Source organism: Phascolarctos cinereus, unplaced genomic scaffold (genome assembly GCF_003287225.1).
Source record: "Phascolarctos cinereus isolate Bilbo 61053 unplaced genomic scaffold, phaCin_HiC Scaffold_4;HRSCAF=312, whole genome shotgun sequence".
NCBI classification, from domain to species: Eukaryota; Metazoa; Chordata; class Mammalia; order Diprotodontia; family Phascolarctidae; genus Phascolarctos; species Phascolarctos cinereus.
In genome coordinates this window covers 327,198,106-327,225,104 of record NW_027555847.1, presented here as the reverse complement: position 1 = coordinate 327,225,104, position 26,999 = coordinate 327,198,106, and the positions used below count along the sequence as shown (strand labels likewise).

Here is a 26,999-nt window from a genome sequence, read left to right as displayed (position 1 = left end):
ACAAGTAGAATACATAGAACACAGAAAGCTAAGTTCTATAACCAAATATGAGATATAGCCTATGCCCAGAATGCATATATTATTTAATTAGTAGGCACTGCCGTGGATGGAAGGTAGGACCTAGAATCAGAAAGAGCTGAGTTCAAATCCAGCCTCAGACATTTACTAGATGTGTGATCCTCCTGGGCAAGTCACTTAACCTGTCCACCTCAGTTTCCTCATCTATAAAATGAGGATAATAATGGCACCCAAGGTTGTTGTGAGGATCCAATGAGATTTTTGTAAAGTGCTTTGCGAACCTTAAAAAAACTACATAAATGTCACCTCTTATCATTAGACATAGACTGAGTCAAAAGACATAGATTCAAGACTCAGCTCTACCATTGGTTAGCTGTATGATCTTGAGCAACTTGCTTAACCTCCTCCGAAGTCAGTTTCCTTATTTGTAAAAGGTGATGATGATATTTACACTATCGACTTCATAGGGCTAGTGTGAAGATCAAATAAAATAATGCACTTATTGTGATATGTTTGATTATATATATGATTATCAGTATGTAAACGGCAAATGGGCCTAAACAAGGGATCTAAACTCAAACATCAGATAGACTGCATGAGTTCAGTGATTTACCATGTGGAAAGACAAATTCACCACTTCCTATTTCCAAAGACGAGCAACTGGATTGACGGAGATGATGTGTTGATCATAATACCTAGACATTGATATCAATATAGATATAGTACTCACGGAGTCACACCCATACCAATGTTTCTGACGCTGCACAGCTAAACATATCTTCTACTGTCAGCATCTGCTGCTAGACTGCTGAATTGCCATCATTGTATTTTCCTTCAAAGTTGCATTGTCCTCTCCAAATCTGTGTCTTCTGGACACTCAGCCTAGGGTTCAGACTCCTCTAGTAGCCCCTTATCCAGTGTGGAAACTCTCCCTTCTGGCGCTCATCCAAACCACACATCCAGGACCTCTGGACATCTCCAATCATAAAGGTCGCCTCCTTGCCTTGACACATCCATCTTGAGCTTGATGTTCAATTGCCTCATCACCTAGTGGCTGATCAATCACCTCAAATCTCTCCCTACTCCAATCTATTCTCTACTTAAGCTGTCAAGGTGATTTTTCTGAAGTGCAGACCATGTTACCCCATTGCTCAATGAGCTCCTGAAGCTCCTTATTATTTCTAAGATCAAACCATCTGATGTCTTCTTTCTGACATCTAAATCTCTTCCTAATTTTCCATTGTTCTTATCCAGCTACAAGAGCTCACTTGTAGTTCTTCAAACATGACACTCCATCTCCCTCTGTCCCCCAGGCCTATAATGCTCTACTCCTTTACTTCCGTTTCCTTGGTTTCCTGCAAGACTTAGCTCAAAATCCTACCTTCTGCAGCAGAACGTTCTTGATCCCTCAATGTTAATGCCTTCTCCTTTCAAACTGCCTTCATCAATTTTGTACATCTCTTATATAAACTTAATTATTAAATGTTATCTCTCCATTAGAATATATGCTTCTTGAGGTCTGGTACTGGTTTGTTTGTTTTTTTAACCTTTCTTTGTATTTGTTGACAATTATTAAATTCACATTTTAAAAAAAAAGAAAAGAGAGCTTCCTTAGAGAGGGGTTAGCTAACAAGGTATTTGGAGATGGCAGGCACCACTGATGATAACTTCCCTGATGAAGCAGAAGATTCAAGAAGTAGCACAAGCTAAATACTAACACCCTCCCCCCAAAAAAAGGTTTGCCACAAAGGCCTTACATTTCTTTTATGTGTCAAATTTCCCCTAAAAGGACAAAATCATAAGAACTAAACTGGGCTATGGTGGCATGTTCACATCTATATATTTTCATTTTGAGAAGAATAGTTGGAGGTGGGGGAAGAGACCAAGAGAGGATTCTGATCCCATAGCAGAGTGAGAACAGCCCTAGGCAGGTAGGACCTAAAGGCTATTATTAGAGAGATTAAATTACTCAAATCCCTACCTAATTTACGTAGATGACTAATGTCTAGCAGAAAGCCAGCAGACAAGTGATGTTTCCAGAATAGAAGGGTTTGAAAGTTTCCATATGATTTTTGATGAGTTGTAATTTTAAGTAGGGAGTACACCAGCATTTGACATAGATAAATAGTAACTGGAGAGAGTGTAGCACAGTAGCTAGATGGCGACCCTGGAGACAGGTTCAAGTACTAATTCTGATCTATACTGTGTGACACAAGGCAGGTCATTTAATCTCTCACTACTCTCAGACAACTCTTTAAGACAATAAATTACAAACGATTCCTCAATCTGATCAGTGGAGGAAATTTGCACAGCAGGAGTTTACCATAATGGATAACAATGATGAGAATAAAGGTAAGAACAACTGAGAAGACACAGAGAAAAGAATGCGAAAGTATAGATGTCTATTCTGTAGAGCAAAAAAGCCAATTTTAAAGTGTCTAATCATTATCATTATCCTTATCACTCAATGCGCCTACAGACAGAGATTCAGTCTCCTCCAGGTCTATTTTCTTAGAGAGGCATTTGGACAGCTGGCCTCAAAGCCAAAGTCCTGCCTCTGGCATTTTACTGGCCCTGTGACCCTTGGCAGATCCCTTAACTTTTCAGGACTCTAGGCAGCTCTCTAACACTGTAAACTGCAAAGAACTATAATTTGGCAGAGGGAGTTCCCTATACCAAGGAAATCACAAATTTATTTTCTTTGATTTTCTTATTACTAGTAGATTTTCACTAAGGGATGATACTTCATAGAACTCCATGACTCCAGACCACTACATAATGGTGATATTCCAAATTTCCATTGTTCCTCATCTTGCTCCCATCGGAAGTCTCTCAAATGTCCAGTTAAGCATTTCAAAATGAATTTAACTGACTAACTTCATCCCTGGTATTGAAAAATATTATAAAATGTCCCTTATTCTAGGCTCTAGGTACTGTGTGCCCACAAGTATGGATGAAGTGGAATCCCTAGGCCCAGTAATACGTCTGATCAATGCTAGGATTACCCTCAAGTAGTCCCCTCTCTCATCCCCATGTTGAAATGTTGCCTTGTTCCAGTCCTAGCTATAAAGCTTCTCATTCTAAAGACACTGACAAGGAGAACCAGCAGCAATTGCCAAGAATTTGACCTCCTGCCTGCATCTTGAAAATTGGAAAGATTCCCTAGTAATATTAATAATAGTCAGTGTTGTGCTCATATAGATGCAGCTTCAAAATAAAAGCAGCTAATTCTTAGTAGTTCCACAATGAATTTATTTAAAAGCTGTGTCTGAAATGAGACAAGAGCAAAGAAACAAAACGGTCATTTCTAGTTTTATCATGTCACTCTCCTTTCTCTCCCTTCCTTTCTGCTACTTATCATGGACTCTTTCAGACTTGTTTTTCATATATCTTCATGTATAAGAAAGTAAGTCAGCTAAATCAAGCCACTCCATAGACCCAGTTTCCAACACAAAAATCCTATAGTCTCTTCAAGCTTTTCTCAATCAAACTCCCTTCAATCTTCCGATGTTTTTGTTTCCTCCGGAAATGTTCCACTTACTCATGCCAGTGCTGATTACAACTGGCTAACCCTACTCATTTATAAAGCAAGAGACAAGGTTCATAGTGGTGGCAAGCACAGAGTTGGGGTATGCTTTCATATGGAAAGCTTGTGCAAAAACTCATACTTTCGTAAGAGATGCAAAGAGGGATGCGCAATTCCAACTGTCCAGAGGTGTGTGGAAAATTTGGCAATGTATTGGTCAAAACTCAGTTTGCAAAGCAACACTTTACTTAATTTGTAGAACTGTTTTGGGGAGCTTCAATAACCTCTTTCTAAAACACTGAAACATAATTCATTAAAACTTTGCTTTGCAATCCATGGCCAAGAAGAGGTACTACAGAATCTTTTTGTTCAGGCATGATCCAAGCCTTTCCTTTACTAGAGAGAAACAGGAAATTGTGTCTTACTGGGAATAAAAGAACTTGAAAAGCAAAGGGTTCATTTCAAAAAACCCCAAAAACCATTTTGTCAAAGTAGATTCAAAATGCTGCTTCCATTATTCCCACTTAGGAAGCTGGCCTAAGCAGAGATTTTGGATAGTGTTTGTATTTAGTGTCCTTTTATTTGAGAAACATTCATGCCCCTGAATATGATCATCAGTCTACTGAGCCCCTGACATCTCCATTAGAAAACAAATGTTTCTTCTATGCCACTGGGAAGAGAGGCATAACAGTTTTAAAGGGCTTCAGGGGGTCATTTGTCTGCCAAGAACCAAAATGGCCCCTTAATTTACATGCTTCTCCAAGCTGGGAAGATAATATGCTTTATTTCTTTTTCTTCTAAGTGCTAAGTAGCTTATTTAATTTTTTTTAATGTAATTGATTTTCCTGGGGGTCTCTCCCTGCTATATAACAAAATACCTTAGTATCTGGCAACCTTGAAGGCTTCCCATAGAGACTGGGTGGAATCCAAGGGGCCCATTAATTCAACACTTCTCCAAAAAGGAAGAAAAGCTTTCTTCCCAAGGAGACCAACTAAGAAGCACACTCAAAACACGAAGGAGAAAAGCAGCTGAGAAGGTGAGAAAGAGGCCCTGGGAGAAACGCAGCCAATGGGAAACACGAAGCCAAAAGGAGTACGAGACTGACTACCATCTTGGCTGCCCACATGTTGTTTCTCCCACCGTGCTAGGGAATGCCTAATTAGGTCACTAATTAGGGGAACACTGATAGCACAATTAAAACCACTGCTTATAGGATTCCTGGAGGGAAGACACCTGGACCCAAAGATATTAATTGGGGTTAAAATAAAGCACCCTTGAATCTAAAGGTTTGAAATTTTCCAAACATAATTAGGAACCATCACATTCAGCATCTCAACAGTACATACAAGGAGCTCAAACAGTATCAGAATTAAGCACTTAACCACAGAGCAGGAGGGGAATAATGCAGCTAAGGTGCACATGACTACAGTTCTTACCAATAATGAAGTCTCGATTCTTAACAACTTTCTCAAAGAATTACTAATGTGACAGTAATCAACGGGCTCCTTTAATTTGGGAGAAAACACCATGAAAACAACAGGAAATTTAGAATTCATTCTACATTACCACATTTACCCTCTATAGATAGTTCTACCCCCACCCTCCCCCAATACTGAGGAAGAAATACAAAATATTGATTCATCATATCATTTGCCAGCAAGTCAGCACCATGAGTACTGAATCTCTGGATTGTCTGGATGAGTCCTGGCCTGAAGGAACAGTTAAAGAATCCTGAAGAAGGGTAAACTGTGTTTTGCTGAAAATAACTGAGAAAAAAGTTAGGCTCACCAAATGTCTGCAGTGAAATTCTTGCCTACAGTGGTGCTTGGGCTTAGCTGTGGAGGAAAACCTATCACCAAATGATAAACCCTTCTACACCAATTCGTTCAATGGAAAGACTACAACAGAAACTAGGGGAAACACAATTTTTTAATGTTCACTTTTCAAATAAAAAAATTAAAAGGAAAAAGAATTATGATAATAAATATATTAATCCAGAATCTATGACAAATGTTGGGCATGTTTTAGTGAGGATTCCCTTGGTACATAAGGTTAAACTAGATGGCCACTGGAGTCCCGTCTGACTCTCAAATTCTGTCATTCTGTGATTTTACTGTGATGTAATATATGAGTATCATTCAATATGTGGAATAAATGCATTGCTCAAAAGTTACCTGCAAGCTCTTTTTGCGGTGGCTAAGAACAGGAAATTGAGGAGATGCCCATCAATTAGGAAATGGCTGAACAAGTTGTGGTATATGATTGTAATGGAATGTTATTATGCTGTAAGAAATGACAAGCAGGATGACTTCAGAAAAACCTAGAAAGACTTACATGACCTGATGCAGAGTGAAGGTGAGCAGAACCAGAAGAACATTGTACACAGTAACAGCAATACTGTATGATAATCGACTGTGAATGACTTAGCTATTCTCAGCAACACAATGATCCAAGATAATCCCAAAGGACTCATAATGAAACATGCTATCTATCTCCAGAGAAAGAACCTATATTGTCTGAATACAGACTGAAGCATTCTGTTTTTCACTTTCTTTTTTTTCTGTTCGAGTCTTCTTGTACAAAATAACTAATAAGGAAATGTTTTAGATAATTGCACATCTATAACCTATATTGGATTGCTTACCATCTCGAGGTGAGGGGGGATGGGGAAGGAGGGAGAGAGGAATAGAATTTGGAACTCAAAACATTTTTTAAGATGTAAAAACTTGTTTCAACAAGTAATTGGGGGAAATTTTTAAAAAAATTAAAGTTACCTGCAAAATAAATTCCTAAATAGCAAACCCATTTCCTCCACTGACTTCCATTTCAAAAATTAGATAGAGATCATGGATTTGGAACTGTCAGAGGTCTTAGAAGACCATCTACACTAACTCCTGAATTATGCAGGTGAGGAAACTGAGGTACAGAAAGTTCAAATAGGTATTAAGTGCCAAGAGACTAGATTCGAACTCAGGCTCTCTGACTCCAAAATCCAATCCAAATATTGAACCAAAATAAGCACTGTCCTCTGAAGGAACTCATAATAAATTTCAAAACTACATGTAGCAGTCACTTAAGAGTAAATAAAAACCCTTTTAATCATATTAAATAAAAGGAATAACTTACTGATATAAAGTAATGATAAAAAGTACTCAAAACCAATATCCAAATTAAAATATTGAAACTGTAGAAACTCTAAAGCAATCAGAACCCACCCCATCCTCTGCCTTACATCAGAAGTAGAGCAACAATGAAATTAAGTGAGGAGGGTAGATTCAGATTGTTTACCACTAATTTCTGAATCATCATTTTGTTGGTGAGTTCTGCTGTCTGAAGAGAAGACAGAAGGAATCCTAGACAGGCTTGGTCTCTCTCCAGAACCCTCAATAATATGTTATTATTAAGTTGCCTGTCAACTCAAGTCCTTAACAGGTGAGGCAAACCTCTTAGTCCTTCCCTTGTTTGTTCAGCTATGAAGTAAAGGAAACAAATGTTTACTCTTCTGAAGAGCCTTTTAAAAAGTTATTACAGGATTCTAAATAAGTCTTCTGATGCTTCTATCCCATTTTTCCCTGACATCTTATCTATTATAGACCTTCCAAGACTTCCTAGTCCTTTGGATGTAAATATCTTTACTCCTCTTCTTCCCCCATCATATCATCTGCTAACTATTATGAGTGTTTCTTCAGTTTTTAAGAGTCAAAGAAAGTAGAAGGAACTAGGTATTGGGAGGGCAGAAGCAGAAAAGGAGGAATCACCAAGAAGGACTGTGGGAGAGAAACAGCAACATAAAATAAAAGAAAATTCTATAAATTAGCCTTGAATTAATTTCCTAATTTTAAAGCTCCATAATAGTGAGACTCTATATTTTGGCCTGTCATGTACTACTGAATAACTGGATAGACTTAAAAGGCCCCCATTCTGTAGCTGTACCTATGTTGTGTCACTCCAGTATACCAGGTGCACACCTCATTAAAGACTAGCTGACTAATATGGAGGCACAGTTCTTAACACCTGTATTTTTCACATCTGTTTCATATATGATATGGTCCAATATGCAGAAGCCTGAATTTTCACAGAATTTCTTACAGCTGGCCAGATGGGTCCCATTTCCAATACATTTCAAAGACTAAAGTAAAGACATCACGATCCACAAGGCTCTTTTGAGGGGTTGTGCTGTTTATCCTACTTAAGGGTTCAAGTCAAGGCCCAAGCAATTTTGCAGGACTATAAAAAGTTGCAAAGTATGTGAATGATTCTTCCTTGGGCTTGCCTCTCTATAAAAGGGCAGATTTCTACACAAAAGCTGACACACAGACATAATTATATATAAGCAATAGTCATAGCCTGGGGTTGCTTATAGAAAGCTTCCTAATAGTTAATTCAACAAAGGATTAATATGGATTTTTCTTAATCACTTACACAAGTAGTTTTAATGGCCATAGCTAGTTAAAGTTTCAGTTTCCTTTGAGGTTCATAATGCCTAAGGTACATTTTGTCCTAACAATCAAGACAATGTCTTTCTTAGACCAGGAGTACATTTTGGTAAGAACAGTCAAATATTCTGCTAGGAGAGCAGAGGAGAGACATTCCATACTTGGAATCCTCTTCCTCTTCATTTCCACTGCCAGGCTTCCCTGGCTCCCTTTAAGCCTCAGCTAAAATCCTATCTTCTTCAAAAATCCTTTCCTGAATACATTTAATGCTACTACTGTCCTTCTGTTCCTGATCTCCATAAAATTTACTTGGTCTACTGCTAGAGTTGTTTTCATGTTGTACTCCTCCATTAGACTGTGAGCTCCTAAAGGGCTGAGATCATCTTTTGTCTTTCTTTATATCCTCAGTGCTTAACATAGTGCCTGGTATATAGCAGTAGCTTAATAAATGCCTGTTGACTGACTATATCAAGTCCTAGCCAGTATCTGTTCCAGCAAAAAGAAAAACTCATAGCACAACTAACAGTGAGTTAGGGAAATATCCAAACAGAAGATAGTTCAATGTCAAGAAAGAGACCTGGGTTCAAGTTGCAGCTCTTTCTGGTTGCATAGATAACCCTGGACAAGTCATTTTCCTTTTGTGTGCGCTCATTTGAAAACTGGGAATTATTCAAACTATTTATTTTTAAATTATAATTATTTAAACTATTTTCATGTCTGTAAGGCTTATTTTTGTAAACTTTAGAGATCCATATAAATGTGTGCTGCTAGTCTTACCCTCAAGACAAAAGATGGTATTCCAGGTTAGAGAAGATTCCCTGAAACCAGGAAATGAGTTCTCATAAAAGGGATTGCACTAGATAGTGGGTATTTGAAAAGCTGAAAGTGCACCCAACATAGGAAAAAAATATCCCACGTGCCAGTGTTTAAGCCGGAGAAAAATAATGTCATTTTTAGAAATCATAAGAAAATAATTTCACATGCATTTGAGAGCTTACAACTATATGATAGTTTGCATTTCTAGACTGATATGGAATTTCCATCACCACAATAACTGATGTACATACAACAGCATTATAAGATTTGCATTTGATTCTCTCAGCAACTCTTGGGAGGTGGGTACCATTATTACCCACATTTTACAGATGAGGAAACTGAGGCAGAAATTAAGTGATTTGTACAAGGTCCCACATCTAGTGTCTGAGAAAGTATTTTACCCTAGGTTATCCTAACTTCAAATCCAATGCTATGTTCACTGTACCATATTGCCTCTTAGAACAATAATTCACTATTGCAATGTCCTAAGCAAATAATAACAGTGATCTCATGAATTTGTAACCAATTCTTCTGAATTTTTAAAAGGAATTTTTAAAATGCAGATGGAATACAAAGAATTAAGACAATGGAAAGCATATGGTGGGCATTAGGTGGTGGCAACATGTAATCAATGAGAAACTTTGAAGAAGAGCAATAAAAAATGTCATTGAGAAAATATAGGATAATTCACTGACAAACCATGATTTGAGAAGCCTCATGATAAAGCATGTAACCCACTTGCTGATAAGAGAGGTGATGGACTCATGGCACAAATCAAGACAGAATTTTTGGCCATGGCCAAATGGAAATTTATTTTGCTTAACTCTATGTATTTGTTATTAGAATTGGGTTTCTTTTTTCCAGAATGAGAGGGAGAGGAGGTACAAGAGAAAGAAAATTGATTTTTGTTCATTTTAAAAATAAAATTTTTGAAATGCTTGTTTTATTCCATAAATTAAAAATTAAATAAATAAAAAAAAATTTTGAAAATGAATGTGACCTGCAACCTAGTCAATCAGAGTGTGGCCATTTACTTGAAAGAACTCAAGGAACATGAAGCAGCAGACAATGCTTTGGGCACGTGTGAGAAGCATATTGTATGAGCCACACAAAGCTTGCCTATATCAATGATATTCTAATTGACAATTTAATTTCTATGAGGATAACCATAGGGATAGATCCTACCACATTTCTCCCAATCTATATGTGTCTATATTGATATATACATGTGCATATAGTAATATGAATCTCTCAACATGTAGATATGAGTGTGTGTATATGTGTGTGTAAATATGTAACCAGACTCATATTTTTTAAATATAAACTGAGTATGTTTGCTGCATTATATGCTTCTTACAAGTGTTTGAGGTAGTGTCAGGGAGTTCTTGTCACTAGAGTCAGCTCCCCTCTGATGACTGCAACGAAAAAGGTATAGGAAACTTTTAAAATATGTATCCTTATATGTGTACAAATAATACATATATGTATGCTTTAAAAAAAGAAATTTATATAACTTTATTATATATTTAAAAGGAATAACAAGTTGTCCATAACAGATTTGCAGTTTCACATGTAATCATCTTTTTCATTATGCTATGTTATGAAATACTTGTTTAATTCCATAAATTAAAAATCAAATCAAATAATTTTTAAAATCAAACTAACTGGTAATATATATGTATGTACATATGTATAAAAGAAGCTGTACTGGTCCTAAAATACACATGGATGAACATGAAAGCCTTGGCTATGGGTTCTACACAGGCAATTAGAAATTCTGTATCTACTCCAATTCCCCTCCTCCCCCTTTTTATTTTAATCTCAATACTTCAAGGGATCCATGATCTCACTGGTTTGAGTACACCCTCTACCAGTACTGAATGCAACTCATCTACCCTTTCTCATCCTGTGTGAACAAAGGTCTATATACTTCCATCAATACTCTATAAAAGGGCCACTCAATGTGGAAGACACTTTCTTTCAGAAGTTTAAATATTTTGAGGATATCAGTGCAACATTTTAGCTGTCCATCTGCTATTAGTATCTCACTCTTAACCAGATGATAACTAGTCTATCTCTTTTCCTGGTCATATCTATCCCTAAGGATGTCAGAGGCAGCTAGGTGGCACAGTGAACAGAGTGCAGGCCTGGAATCAGGAAGTTCAAATCTAGTCTCAGACATTTACTATCTGTGTGACGCTACACATCACTTAACCTTTGTCTACCTCAGTTCCCTCAACTGTGCACTGAGAAAGCACCTGCTTCCCAGGGTTGTTATGAGGATCAAATGAGATATTTGCAAAGTGCTTAGAACAGTGTCTGACACATAGTAGGTACTTAATAAATCCTTGTTCCCTTTCCCTTTTTAACCATTTCTTATTCACATGTTATCCTCAGTATTATGCTGCAGCCTTATGCCTATTGTACATTTTTTCCATTACCTTTTCTGTCACTTGCTTTTTAAAATTTAATTTTATTTATTTTTTTCTTACATCTTAAGCTCTGAAATGTCTGTTGGGCCTCTTGAAATTGTGATTCTCAATTTCTTACATAGATCTTTTAAATTTCAAATTATTAAAAGTAAGCAAGAACATTGATGATAATATGCAAATTACTGGCAAAGGATGGTAGGACCCCAGAGTTTTATCAAGGCATATACTAAAGGGTACTTTCTAGTCAAGAACCCACACCTTAAAAAATGTGGAAAGTAAAGGACAAAAAGGGTAAGCAGCCACTGTCTAGGGGTGATATCATTAATTAGGGGCACAAATGGAATTAAAATTCATATCTTGGGGTAGGGGAGAGGTGGGGAGAAAAATTGGAACTCAAAATCTCATGGAAGTGAATGTTGAAAACTAAAAATAAATTTAAAAATTTTTTTTAAAACCTCATGTCTCAACTCTTATTTGTCCACTGTCCTGACAGCTGCCTCCTCCAGGAACCAAAGGGTCAAGAACTTGAACCAAAACACCTTGTTCACAAGAGATCAGATCTAAACAAAGGGTGTAAGATGTGATGCTTAACCAAGGAACTCCAGAGGTAGTCTCTGTATCCTTCCTATCCAAGGCCAGAGCCAGCCTCAGATTTTGTGTGTGTGTGTGTGTGTGTGTGTGTGTGTGTGTGTGTGTGTGTGTGTGTGTTTCAGCCTAAAGGTAAAGGCAAGTGGGCAATCCTGGATAAATCAGTGGAATGAGGGACAATTTCTAAAGATAATTTTAGAAAGGTGTAGAAGGAGGCTTAAAGACAGAACAACCTGGGGCAGCTAGGTGGCGCAGTGGATAGAGCACTGGCCATGAAATTAGGAGGACCTGAGTTCAAAACCAGCCTCAGACCAAACACTTGACACTAGCTGTGTGACCCTGGGCAAGTCACTTAACCCCAATTGCCTAAAAATAAAAAAAAAAAGAGACAGAACAACCAGATCCAAGTCCTGGGTGCAATACTTAATCCTTATATGACTTCTTTCCAAGCCTCTTTTGAGGCTCCAGTTTATCATTTATAAAAGAAGGGGTTGGACCAGATGATTTCTGAGTTTCTCTTAAGTTCTAAGAACAATTTTTTAAATGTTTGTACACTAGGTATAAGCTAGAAGCTTACATTTATTTTTTATTTTTGGGAGGCAATCAGTGTTTAATGACTTGCCCAGCCTAGTGTCTGTGGCTGGATTTTAACTCAGTTCCTCCTGACTCCAGGGCAGTTCTATTCACTTTGCCACCTAGCTGCCCCAGTGCACATTTTGTTTTAAAGGGGGTTTTCCTATAGGTCTTGATTCAGCTTAAGAGCTTTTCTGAGGTTTTTGTATCATATAAAGATGACTGATTTATGTTATCTAATGTCAAAAGAATTTCCTAAGAAAAAAGAAATGGATTTGTTCATATATGTATTACAAACACCAGTGAATAGAATGACATTTACTAAACCTCACTAATACAAACATCTATGGCCACTATGAACAAGTAACATTAAAAATCCTTTGAAGTTAAGAAAGAAAAAAATGCCACATTAAGGGATCAAAGGCCAACATTTCTTATCAAATTTCCTTCTTCTCCAACATGTTTGGAAGTGACTTCAAGAAGCAACACTCTTATCTATTATATAACAGATTACAGAATCAGTAAGCTGGACCCATCCATGAACACCGAGTTCAATCCCTTGCCTCTGAGCAAAGCTGTGTTCCCAAAATCCAAGAAAGTAATCTGTCTGCCCTTTCTTTTAACTCCAGAAAGGGAAACTACACCAGTTCACAAGACATTTCAGTGTTTTACAAATGCTACAATAGAAAGCAGATAGAGCATGGGACCTGGAGTCAGTTCAAATCCAGCTTCAGATACCTACTAGCTGTATGACCCTGAGCAAGTCACTTAACCCAGCTGTTGAGAGCATCAAATGAAATATTTGTAAAAACTGCTTAGCACAGTGCCTGACCCATAGTAGGTGTTATATAAATGCTTATTCCTTCTCTCTCTCTTCTAAGTCCTCTCTTCTAAGCTACCATGTAAACCCTTACCTCTGGGCCTGTCTTCAGTGAATTCAACTTAATTCAAATAAAGTTTATTTCATAAAAAGGGAATACAAAGAAAAAAACCAGAATAATTCCCTCCTTCAGGAAGCATACATTCCACTGGCAGAATGTCAGGAGAGATCACTTAATGCTCACTTATAAAAATATCCATTGATATACAGAAGATATTTCAGTTCTCCAATCAGCTTTACCATCCCCTTGCTAAATAAACCCAGTTTGCCAACCCTTCCTTCATACAGCCTACTTCCCAGTGTGAGGCTCTTTAGGGGGTCATAAAACAGTAGAGTAGAATGAAAGCTCTCTGAGGGCAAGGAGCATTTCTTTTTGTCTTTTTCTCCAGCACTGAATAGAGTGCATCATTAAATATCTGTCCACCTCAAACTGTGGGTTCGAAAACTGAATAAAGGCCTAACCAATGTTGAGTACAAAGGGAAGGTTCAGTACCTTAGTTCAGTCAGAGTTCTGCCAGTTACTTGCTGTGTGGCCTTGGAGAAATCATATACTCCCTCCAAGACCCACTTTCCTCATTTGCAAAATGGGAGTGGGGCAAAGGGAGGGGGGGTTGACATTTACTTGCCCAGCCTACTTCTCTATACCTTTCACCACACAGGTTGTTCCAAATCTCTTCTCTCCCCAAATTATCCATAACATCCTCTCCTCCTCCCTCTACCCCCAGCTGAAGACCTCCATTCATATTTCACCAAAAAAAATGCAGGCCATTCAATGCAAACTCCTTCTCCCATTCTCCTTATCACACATCCTCATTCCTCTCCAGGCTAACACTCTAGACCTCCTCTACCATGCCCCAGAAATCTCTTCCTCCTGGAAGTTCACTCCAGTCCTGGAATTCACACACTGGATGTACCCTGCACCCCTTCAGCCTCTCCCTCTGGTTGGACTGACTCCTCCTAGAGCCTCCATTTCAAAAGGGCACCTAGGCCAGCCATGTCTCATTCCTCTCCACACCATACTCTGCTGTCTACTAGGTAGCTTCATCTCTCTCTTTCAGCTTCCTTCTATTTACTATCTTTCTCTATTAAAATATAAGCTTTTGATGGCAGGGACAATCCTTCTTTTTGCTTGTATTTGTACTGCCAACACTCAGCCTGGTATATATTAAGCATTAAATAAAATAAATAAATGCTTGTTGATGATGATTATATCCTCCTGATATCATCCCCCACCATCTCGTCCCTTAACTCCAGCCTGTGGAGAAGAAGTGGCCCTTCTTTTTGCCGCGGCTAGCCCTTCTAAATGTACCCTTGATCACATCCTTTCCCACGTTCTCCAGCAGGATGACCCCTAAATCATACATTCTCTCTTTCTAATCTTCAATTTCCTCCTATTTATTAGCTCTTTCTCTACTATCTACAATCTTCCCCATCCTTAAAAAAAAAATTACTCACTAGTTTATACCATCTCTCCCTAACTATCAGCCTTTTCTTTCCTCCTCTCTCAGCTAAACTCTTTTAAAAAGTTATTTACATTCATTGCCTTCACTTTCTCTCCTCTCACTTTCTTCTAAACCCTTTGCAAGCTGGCTTCCAATCCCATCACTCAGCTGAAACTGCAAGTGATCAATGCTTTCTTAATCATCAAATTTAACAGCCTTTTCTCAATGCTCATCATTCTTACTCTGTATCATTTGATACGTTGACCAGTATCTCCTTCTGGATATTTTCTCCTCTCAGGGTTTTCATCACAGTACTCTTTCTTGGTGGTTCTCCTACCTGTCCCACAATCCTTCTCAATCTCCTTTTGCTGGATCTTCATCCATGTTATGTTCACTAACTGCTAATATACTCTGAGGCTTTATCTTGAGCCCTCTTTTTTTTTTCCCTCTGTACTCTTACTTGGTAAGCTCATCAGCTCCCATGAGTTATCATTCTTATGCCAATGATTACCAGTGTTATATATACATTTATATATACATGCACACATACATATATGTGTGTGTATACATATATATGTACGTAGACAGAGAGAGAGAGAGAGAGAGAGAGAGAGAGAGAGAGAGAGAGAGAGAGAGAGAGAGAGAGAGAGTGCTCTAGTCTCTCCCCTGAGTTCAAGTCCCATATCACCCACTGCCTAGCGAACATTTCAAATTTGGAGTCCCATGAGCATCTCAAACTCAACATGTCCAAAACAAAACTCATCATCTTTCTGCTCAAAATTCACACTCTTTCCAACTTTCCTATTTCTGTCTAGAGCACCAGCATTCTTCCAGTCCATCTTTCTCCCTTCCCAATTTTGAGCCTATAATTAAGTAATTCCATGTTGTACTATCCTCTACTTTTAAATTCTTTATCATCATCCCTTGTCAAATCGCAGCCCTGAATTACTCCCATTACAGCAAAGTAATTATTTTACTCTTGCCTAATTGACTCTCTTACACACTCCACCACTGTTGTTCCAAACCTTCTCTTCTCTCTTCAAACTTCCATATCACCTTTCCCTCATTAGTAAAGGACCATGACTCATACTTTGGGGAGAAAAGTGGCAATTCACCATCAGCTGCTATGGATTCTACTACTACTACTACTACTACTACTACTACTACTACTACTACTACTACTACTACTACTACTACTACTACTACTACTACTACTACTTCTCTCTCTCTCTCTCACTAAATTAAATTGAATTCACTGAAGACAGACCCAGAGAGAAGGGTTCATATGTAGCCAAGAGGACTTTTCTTGGAAGAGAGAGGGAAGGAATAAGCATTTATCTAGCACCAGCTACGGGCCAGGCACTGTGCTAAGCACTTTTTGCAAATATTATTCCATTTGATCCTCTCATGGACTTTAAATTTTTTTCTTTCTATTTCCAGTGCCAAGAACAGTTCCTGGCACATATTTAGGGACATAATAAGTGCTTACTGAATGAAGTGACAATGCTTTATAAATCATTATATAAATGTATATATAATACACATAATATATGAAAATGTATGTGATATAATATAACCTAAATGATGTATAAATGGACAGCTAAGTGGCACAGTGAATAGAACCTGGAGTCAGGAAGACCTGAGATCAAACACAGCCTCAGATATTTATTAGTTGTGTGACCCTGGGCAAGTCACTTAACCCTGTCTGCCTCAGTTTCCTCATCTGTAAAATGAGCTGAAGAAGAAAATGTCAAACCACTCCCATATCTTTGTCAAGAAAACTCCAAATGCAATAAAGAAGAGTCAGACATGACTTAAAAACAACTGAACAACACAAATGCATGGTATTATTGTTCCCAAAAAATGAATGCAAGCTCCACGGGGGCATGGACTTTTAATTTTTTCTATCTCCAATGCCTAGAACAGTTACTGGCACATATTTAGGGACATAATAAATGCTTACTAAATAAAGTAACAGTACCTTATAAATCATTATATGTTGTTGTTGTTAAGTCATTTCAGTTGTATCCAACCTTTTGTGACCCCATTTAGGGTTTTCTTGGCAAAGATACTGGAGTGATTTACCATTTCCTTCTCCAGCTCATTTTACAGATGAGGAACTGAGGCAAACAGGGTTAAGTGACTTATGCAGGGTCACACAGCTAGTAAGTGTCTGAGATGAGATTTCAACTGATGAGGATAAATGTTCCTGATTCCAAACCCAGTGCTCTATCTACTGTGCCTTCTGGCTGCCCCCCAAATCATTATATAAATGCACGACATTGCTATTACTCCCATTTTACATCTTTGTTACACTTAAGGTTTTTTTTTTTAATTACTAAGCTACATCAATTTTTTATTTAAAACCACTTTTAATATCTTTATACAGAGCTAGTCTTACCAAGTTCATTATTGCTCCTTAGATGGACTATTCCAAACTCACCATATTTATATGATTAAGAACAATTGCCTCCCAGTGTCCAAAATCTTGAAATAATGAGATATATGCCATTTTTACACTCTGATTAAAAAATAAAATTTTATCTAGCATTTGATTGGAGACCAAACACATTTTTAAGCTACCTTTAAATTCATCATTATACATGGATACACTAATTTCTAACAAGACTCTGTGACACTACTTCAGCCACATTCACACCTGTCATTGATTAGAAAATGTCTGGACAATTCCTGACCACTTCTTAACTTTGACCTTGCTAGGCACACAGCTCAAAATGCCAGTCAGCTAGCTCATATGCAGGAAGTATTAATTACTTTGAAAATGACTTCCAACAAATTAATAAACAGAATGAATTTTTGAAATTGGTGCCAATGATGATCTAGCCTTACTTAAGTCCAGACATTAAATTAAAAGATCAGAAGTCAAGTACAAAAAATGTGCATTCTTCATTCAAAGCCAGTCTCTATTCTACGGTACCCTAAGGGGGAAAAAAACTTATAGGTTAGAAAATTAATGTTTTCTTAATGCTGCTCAGATGTGCTAATTATGTATAACTGCACCAAGCATTTCAGTTCAAAAAATCTTAAGTGTCTAGAGCTATGCTTTTCAGAAGTCATTACAACCCACACCATTAGTGCTAACTTAAGATAACTATATCTAATTTTTGAAATTTGTTAAAATTATCTTTGTGATTTTAATATATAACAATCACATAAATTGTTAAATATTGCAAAGTTCATTTCTTATAAACCACAAATGATGAAAGTAAACCTTCTCTACTAACAGAGGCATCTATGGTTCTATAGCAAAATAGCAACTGAATATTCTAACAGACCAAATTCCAAACTATTACTACAAAACACATTTCCTGGAAAAACTATCATTTGAATAGGTTTTATGACCCTTTCAGAGACCTACAGTTGAAAGGTAAAAGATTGATTTAAAAGGACATGGGAAAGGGATGTTAACTAACGCTAGAACAGAAGTATTTTTCATTCATTTTTCCTCCATGATGAGTAGAATGTGTAATGGGGACAGGTTTTATTTCTAACTTCAATCAAGACTCAATATATCATTACTACTCAATGAAGAGCATTTTTCTTACTGCTTGTAAATATTCTTCCTTTCTCATTTATATCACTAACTCTGACTTTAAGTAGAAATCCTCTCATGAAAGCTTTTTTTTTCCCTACTGGCACTTTAAAACTCTTCACTGTTTAACTAATATTAATGCAAGTCTGTAGGTTTTCTACCACAGCAAATAAAAATCAAGTCTTTTCTCTGTGATACCAGTCACCTTTATGGATTTGCTTGTTTTCAAGCATCCATGTTTTTCTCCTCTAGAAAATCTGAGGTAATCTTCACTGCTCAGATACATCTCAATAAAGATACTGCTAAACAACTCATCTGAAAGAGAAAACTTAGTTCAACTACAAATTATAAGCAGTAGGCTTTTCACTTATACATATATATATATACATATATATATATACATATATATATACATATATATATATATATATATATATTGCTAATTAGCTGTAATCACCTACAATTTGACATTTGCTAAGTAGTTAGAAGGCTTTCAGAATTTCTAACTTCTTGACTGGTCTATGGGAGCCCTTTTAATTTCCACAAAGTCTGTAGTCTATTCATCCATTATAAAAAAAACAATCCCTATGTTTAAAAAAACTTTGAAGGGTCAGGCATACCATGAGAAGTCAAGAGTTGTGAAGAAGGATGACCTTTACGCTGAAAAAAAAAATTTTAATGACTAGCAGAGAGTTGGTACCCAAGATAAAGAAGATGGTAAGGGAACAAGGTAAAGGGAACAAGCATTTATTAAGTGCCTACTGTGTGGTAGGTGTTTTACAAGTATTATTTCATTTTATCTTCACAACAACCCTTGAAAGAAGGTGCTATTATTATTTCCATTTTACACTTAAGGAAACTGAGGCAGCAGATTAACTGAGTAGTCATAGAAAGAAAGTGCCTGAGGTCGGATTTGAAGTCAGGTCTTCTTGACCTCAGGCCCAGAGGTCTAACCACTGTAATACCTAGCTGACTGGGATAAAAGTAGTCACCTTGCACAGGTGAAATACAGCCTTGGTTTCCAAAAGAACCAGCAGATGTGATTGCTGAGCCACCGTCAGTGATATATTAAAGATAATGGAAAACAGAGAGGTACCATTAGATTAGAGAAGGGCAAGTGTCCACATTTTCAAAAAAGGGAAAACACAAACGTCCACAAACTATAAGCCAGTGAGCTTGACTTTGATTCTTAGGAACATTCTCCAACAGATAATAAACATTTAGAAAAGGAACCAATGATTACATAAAGCCAGCATGGTTTCATCAAAAACAAATCATGTCAGACTAGCCTCACTTCTTTTTTCCAATCAATCAATCCATCAATCAATCAATAAACATCTACTATCTACTAAATCATCTACTATGTGCCAGGCTCTATACTAAGTGCTGGAGATACAAAAGGAGGCAAAAGACAGTCCTTATCCCTCAAGAAACTCACATTTTAATGGGGGAGGCAACAAGCAAACAAATATAAATATATAACAAGCTATGTATTAGGTAAATAGGAAATAATTAACAGAGAAAAGGCACAAGAATTGAGAGGGGTTGGGAAAGGCTTCTTGTAGAAGACAGAATTTTAGCTGGGACTTGAAAAAAGCCAGGGAAGTCAGGAAATAGAGATGAGAAGGAAGGCAGGAGTACTAAACCATTAGATGACAGCAATGCTGTGGATTGCACTTACCTAGATCTTAGCAAAGTTCATGACAAAGCTATCTTAATACTATTCTTGTGGAGAAGATGGAGAGATATAATAGATCCAGATGGCTTCAAAACCAAAACTAATTGGATGACAGGAATTAAAGAGTAATTGTTAATGGTTCAATGTCAATGGGGCAGGAAGTCTCTAATGGAGTACTACAATGATCTCTGCTTGGCTCTATGCTGTTTCATATTTTTATAAAAGATTGAATAAAGGCATGGGTGACATGCTTATCAAATCTGCAGAAGACATAAAGCTGGGAGGGAGAGCTAACACACTGGATGACAGAGCCAAAATCCAAAAGGATCCTCCAAGCTACAGCATCCAGCTGAAGCTAAGTTCATTAAGGATAAATATAAAGTCATGAACTACGGTACAAAAAATAAATTTCACATATGTTGTGGTACAAAAATCAACTTCACAATAGCATCACAGACATGGAGAGATACCAATTGTTCAGGAAAACATGAGGACAGGGTTTAATGGACTACAAACTCAATATGATTCAGCAGTGTGATGTTACAGTAAAAAAAAAATAATAATAATGTAATCTTGGGCTGCACTAAAAGAAGCACAGCTTCCAAGAATAGGGATAGTTCCCCTGTCCTCTGCCTTCATCACACCTCATCTGGAGTGAATGACATTGATAAACTAGAGGAGATTACTGTCAGGAGGAAAGCAACCACGATGATGAAGGACCTTGAGTCCACGACATATGAGGTTCAGTTGAGGAACTGGGAATGCTTAGTCTGGAGGAAAGAAGACTAAGGGGACATGACAGTAGTCTTCACCTTTTTGAAGGGCTGCCATGTCGAGAAGGGATTAGACTTGTAAGGTCTGGCTGTAGAGGGCAGAACCAGGAGCCATGGGTGGAAATCACAAAGAGATAAATTAAGGCTTGATAATTAGAAAAAAAATTCTAACAATTAGAAGTGTATGAAAATGGAATGGCCCACCTCAGGAGGAAGTGTGTTGGCTCTCCTTGGAGGTCTTTAGGTAGAGGCTGAATGATTTCAAGTGATCAAGGTATATTAGAGTAAGGGATCCCTTTGGTGTAGGAGACAAACTAAATAGCCACTGAGGTCCTTCCAACTTTCAAATTCTGAGAGTCTGCAATATTCCATTTCACTCCCCATCTCCAATCTATCCTATCATATGCAGTCAGGAAGTCACCAACTAGTCATTTTAAATACATTTTTAATAAAATAAGTCCTATTAAGCCAACCCAAGTTTCAACACGCAGCTCAATTATAAAGCTGCTTAACCTTCCCTCCCCCACCTAAAAAACATAAGTTGATTTTGGACATGCTGACCAATTCATAATACAGCATCATAAAAGTAAACAGGCTATGACCTCAGGAAGAGGATAAGTACCCTCCATTTTAATTACAGGCTTATTTTAGTATCTTTATTTTAGAAATACATATTTTCTTTCCTTTTCATTAACAAATCATTTTTAAAAGGAAATTCATTATTACAACTGAATGAATCTCTACAATTAATGAGTTAAGGGTTCCAAAACTTCAATTTTTACAAACATGTTATTGCTAATACCTTAAATATATAAATTATGTGTATTTCTTAATTTCCTGACCATAGAAAAAAATAATGATTCTAAAAGTTTATACTGTGGGTGAGCCAAGAAAATGTGTGTATTAGTCTGTTCATTCTAACTACTAAATACTGAAGCAAACATACTTTAAGCCCCCTAAATCCTTTCTGAATTTTAGGTTATAAATGGATTGTTTGAAGATTTCTGCCATGAACAAATTTGAAAATTGGTTTTGACTTTAAACTTGTGGTGGATATTTCCTGACTTCAGCTACTAGCTAAATACCTAGCTCATGTGGAAATTTTAAAAGTCAATAACTATATGTCAATTTCAGGTCCTATCCCTGAAAGCTTGTTCAAGGCAATACTTTCCATGCTACCTGGCAATTTACATTTCTTCTTCATTACAGAGATATAAATATTTAATGTGGTCATTTTTAACCAAATGGAATTTCTCAAGGGTACACCTCCTTCAAAAACTATCTATACTCTTCTAACTCCTTAAATTCCCCTCCTAGAATTTCAAGGACAGAGCATATTACTAATCATTTCCTGACTTAAATGATGGTATTGTAGCGTACATGAAGAGACATTATACTTTGCTCTGAGAGATAGGAATATTAATAATGGCGCAAGAAGGTCCTCTAAACACAGTCTATATAAGCCTTACAAATTATATGAAAGATCATTGGTATTTATTCATTTCCCTATTAAAATTTCACAAATTTTATGCACTCTTTAAAATTCTGAACTATACAGATGTCAGACAGATGAGAGACTCTTCTACAGAAGCAACATTGTATCAATTTAAAAATACTGATGGAGAAACTCTTTAGATTTCCATGATCTTAATTTTGAGAGGAAAATACTTCAAAATTCTTCATTGCTGTAGTAAAAGTGTTCTCTTGTATGATTCTACAACTAGTCAGTATGTGATTTGATGGCTTTACAAACATAATAAATTGGTATTCAATTTAAAACAAATGAAAAAACAATGAGGTAGGATACTATCAATTGGAAACAACCACATTTCATACTTTTAACATTAAAAATAATACTAGGAAGAAATACTACCTTTTTAAGTAGTCAAAATTCCAAATGATTCTCTGCATAAAGCATTTAAGTCCCTACGACCAAATTTGACCCCTGTAGAGATAAGCTCATCTGTTAATGTGTTCTGCCAGAACTCCTGACAAATACAGACAGTACCTTCTCCTTAGTGAGTTGACATTCCAAGGGAATATAACTTGTGACCTTACCTCTATAAGGAGGGGCTCACAACCCTGGACATTCTAGTAAGTCATAAAAAATGAATTTTCAGCAGCAATGCAATCTCAGCTGTGGGTTCACACCGTTATCTTCACTAAAAGTAGCATTACTGATTAAACATACATTCAGTTTCACATATCAGAAATAAAGAAATGAAAGAGTCAGATCTACTTGAGAAAGTTACATCCCTACCTAAGAAGTAATGTTTCAAGAACAGCTGGTACAGTAGCTACCAAGGAACCCGCATCAAGCACTAAGAAGCCACCCTGTGGCCCTGGTAATCCAGACACCAGAATCCAAAATAAGCTCTAACTATTCAAGGTTTTAAAAACAACAATTTGAAAGGGTACCCTCCCCCCAGGACACCCAATGGAGGTATTTTCCAGTACCCACCCACAATGGTCTAAGCACTCATCTCTGTGGGATCCTGCCCTCATTAAATCCTGAGACCATTTTCCAAACTAGTCTGGATCATCAGAAGAAATGTTTAAAAATTAAATTTGATGTTCAAGTACCAGACATCAAAGGCTATTGCTGGGAAGGAGCCACTCAGAGGAGCTCCCAGAGGCAAAGAAAAGCTCTGTAGAGGATCAGAGTGAGAGCTGAGCCAATTCAGGATAACAAGTTCAGACAGCTGTGTGTAACAGCCAGTGTAAGGGGTGGCGAACAGCACAGCTGTATTTGATTATTTGAATTCTTATAAATATTCACCCTTAGTGTAACTTCTGGTTATTTGATGCAAAAAATTAAATCATAAATGCTGATACTTCAATGAAAGAGTGCTGAAATGTGGAGGGCAAATGGAGGAAATGTTTGTATGTGTATGTGTGATAAACATATATACACACACCGTGAGAAGATTATTTTGGTGAAGGCACAGAATAGGCCTTTTCTTCTAGTGATTTCACTGATATGTATTATATAAGTACATATGTGATATTTGACACTAAGAATGCTATGTCATTACAATGCCTGAATTTTTTTAAAGGAGAATTAGAACCAAAGAGACCACAGTGACAGAGATACCAAAGTTTATTAGGTCGATATATCGAACCACAAATGCAAAATGATTCGTATGCAATGCTGCTTATGACATTTGGTATGAGAGAGGTGATTGAGGTGCATAAGAACATTTCCTGACTTGTAATACCAAGTAACTGAAGTAAAAGAAATTAAGCATAGGAATCAAAAGCCCAGTTTTTATCTCTGTAGCCCAATAATTAGCAGACCAAACTTTCCAAACGCTGACAGATTTAATTTGACTGGGTTTCAACATCGTAGCACACCTTCTGGCTAAGACTCTCCTACCATTCATTGTCTCTGGAGAGCAACGTACTGTGATAACTCCACAAAGGGAACTTACAGTTAAATATGTCCTTGCAAATGAGAATGAGTAAGGGAAACAATGAAAGAGCACTGCATTTGGCAGTGGAAGCAATCAATATTGCTTCCATTTTTCTTTTAGTTTCCATTGTATGCAGATAAGAGGTCAGAAGAGGAAATTATCTTAAGATGATGTAAATATATTATTTCCATGCTATTTTAATTAGAAAACAACATAAAATAATTCTATTTTGCCCAAGGGGTTAGCTTAGTGTGCAATAAACCTGATTCTCTGCCTTCTCAGTGAGACAGTTTGAACATTTTTAAGGGAAATATAACTCCTCTATATTTACTATTTTTTTTCCCTCATCACATTTTTTAAAATACCTTTGGGGTTGAGGAGTCAATGAGTTTTGTGACCAATAACAACCATTGCATTTGTTACCAATTTTTTTTCTTCCTACTACTGGAAAGGAAGTCACGTGCTTGCCTTTACACGCATTTCACTCAACCATCAATTCAAAAACTTAAATGATCATATAGTTTCCTCAATTAAATAATTGTGAAACCTGACCTCAGAAGTGGAACGGAATACATTTATCAAACTGAAGCCAAATCATAAAGCTTTCTTTTTTCCTATTTGGTCAACATTTTTAACAGACTAATCCATTAATTTTCAATGGTTAAATAATAATAAATTATCTCTTTGCTCTCATTATGACACATCCATTTGGTTATCTCATTGAAGCTTTAAGTAGAAGCAAATATAATAACACTATAGAACACACACACACAACAATCAAAGGAAAAATACTTGCAACAAACCATACCTAGTAATAAGAACCGCATTATCGTGGTGGGCAATCCCATTTTCTGGAATGGTGTTTCCATCACTTTGGTGGGAGAGAATGGATTTCTGCCATTTACAGAAGCTATCGAGGGACTTGTCTGCATGGTGGTTTATCTCCAAGTTTGGCTGCAATACAACATGCATACCAGAAATGTTCCAAACAAATTACTAAGGTCAGTTGTTAAGCCTTTTGAAGACTAAAATGGGACTATAATTAGAAGCAGTGGTTTCTAGGAATAATCTTCTCTTGCCAATTTTTATCTCTGTAAAATCTGACCTAGAGTTCATCTAGTGTATTACAGAGCAGGCATTCTTCTCAGCTCCAGCTTTAGTGATTAGGTGAATACAAAAACTGAGATTACCCACGTACAAAAGCAAACATAGGACCATTATTATAAATCTCTGCCACTCAAATGCTCAAACTTGCACTGATAACATTCAGCTAACATATGTAAACATATATCCCCAACTTGACATAGGAGGAATATTCCTTTTTTAAGCAGTTTAATCTTGCTTAAAATAGTGAATGCTTAAAGTTGAGGTCCCTAGTCAAATACACCCTCCTAAAATGAGAGTGAGGTAGAGTCTGTGGCAATACACGATACTGTAGCCTGGGTTTTACGGATTGAGGTCTTTGAAAGAGAACTTGGTCTTACCTGATCTTCCGTGAGAACAATTAAACGAGCAACTATGATATTCACAACGTTTCCTAGGCTAGAATCCCGGTAAAGTTTGGCAACCTGACCTCCAGAAAATAAGAAAAGACAAAAAGTCAGACAAAAATCACTGGACAATGGATCAGCAGTTTTAAAGAAATGTGTAGAACTTTGTAATTTATCACAATTTTTAGAAAGCTAACTAGTAATATGAAGCATATCTAAAAAGGTGTTTTAAAAACAGTATTAACTAACCAAACTCTATCCAATAATATCTTGATGCAAGTCGTTTTTATAAACCCACCTAAAGAAATTCTTTATTGTAAATTTTTTGCAGTGGTCTTAAGCAATAACATTTAACGATCTACACATAATTTTAAACATAATCATAATAATGACAGTTGGCCTTTACCTAGCACTTTAAAGTTTGCAAAACACTTCACAAACAGTGTAAATGACCACGGTCAGCTGATGTTCTCTTTAAACTAAAAATACTGAAACACAGTTGAACACACAAAACTTTCCAGCAACTGAAAAAAGACAACAAGGACACTCTTCGTTACCTTTTTCAAGAAAAAAACATTCATTTTCCAGTTGGCTCTTTCATGAGCAAAGGAATATAACTTCCTTGAGGACAAGATCTTTCATTTTTGGCTTTGTGTTGCTAGTGCCTAGCACATAGTAGGGACTTAGTAAATGCATTTTGAAATAAACTGAATCCACATTAGTCTAATGAAGTGTTTTCTTCACTTGGAATTCAAAATTCCCACTTTAAATTGTCTGGCCAAAAGAAATAGGAAGAAAGCAAAGAGGGATAAAACTTACAATATTCATTACACTCAAGATGTAATGTTCAATATCTTTGCGCCCATGGTAGCCCACCATCATTTTGTCTGCCACCACCAAAGTCTCCACAAATCGCTCAGTGCTGACAGATCTCTTCTGTCTGAGATGACTACTTAAAGTGTCATTAATTGGGAGGGAAGCTGGACCAGCAGAAGTATCATTCAACCACCAAGGTTTGCTGCTTCTTGGGAGGTCTTCTAGGAATCAAAATAATTAACCACTTCAGATGAGTTCACTAGTTAAGCCTTTTAAAATACAGCTGTTTTATTGTGGCTATGCTCCTCTGAAAGCTTCTAAAGACATCCAAGTTGTTCAGAATTTGGGGAGTGGGCTGAGAGATGAAAGCAGCAAGGAAATAAAGCATTCTTGAATGATACTGGGATTTCTCAAAAAAGAGAAAAAAATATTTTTAATTTTTTAATTCAATGCAGTTGCTAATTAAAACACTAAGTTATGCCTTAAAGAGATAAGAATTACTAATTGAAAGGTATTTTCAGTATTGCTAACGATTTACTTCCCCCAGATAACGAATATTTTATA

The 26,999-nt window shown here is 36.8% G+C and overlaps 1 protein-coding gene across 2 annotated transcripts in view; it reads right to left on the bottom strand.

Annotated features, from left to right (window-relative positions):
* Positions 1–26,999, bottom strand: part of ADAMTS6 (ADAM metallopeptidase with thrombospondin type 1 motif 6) — a 339,960-nt gene that overhangs the window by 267,296 nt on the left and 45,665 nt on the right. For both annotated transcript variants that reach the window (XM_021007265.2, XM_021007269.2), the window contains exons 5-7: positions 26,439–26,656; positions 25,614–25,697; positions 24,938–25,083 (exon numbers count right to left, since the gene is read on the bottom strand). In XM_021007265.2, the coding sequence (XP_020862924.1) occupies positions 24,938–25,083; positions 25,614–25,697; positions 26,439–26,656 (448 nt within the window). The remainder of the gene's footprint in view (positions 1–24,937; positions 25,084–25,613; positions 25,698–26,438; positions 26,657–26,999) is intronic.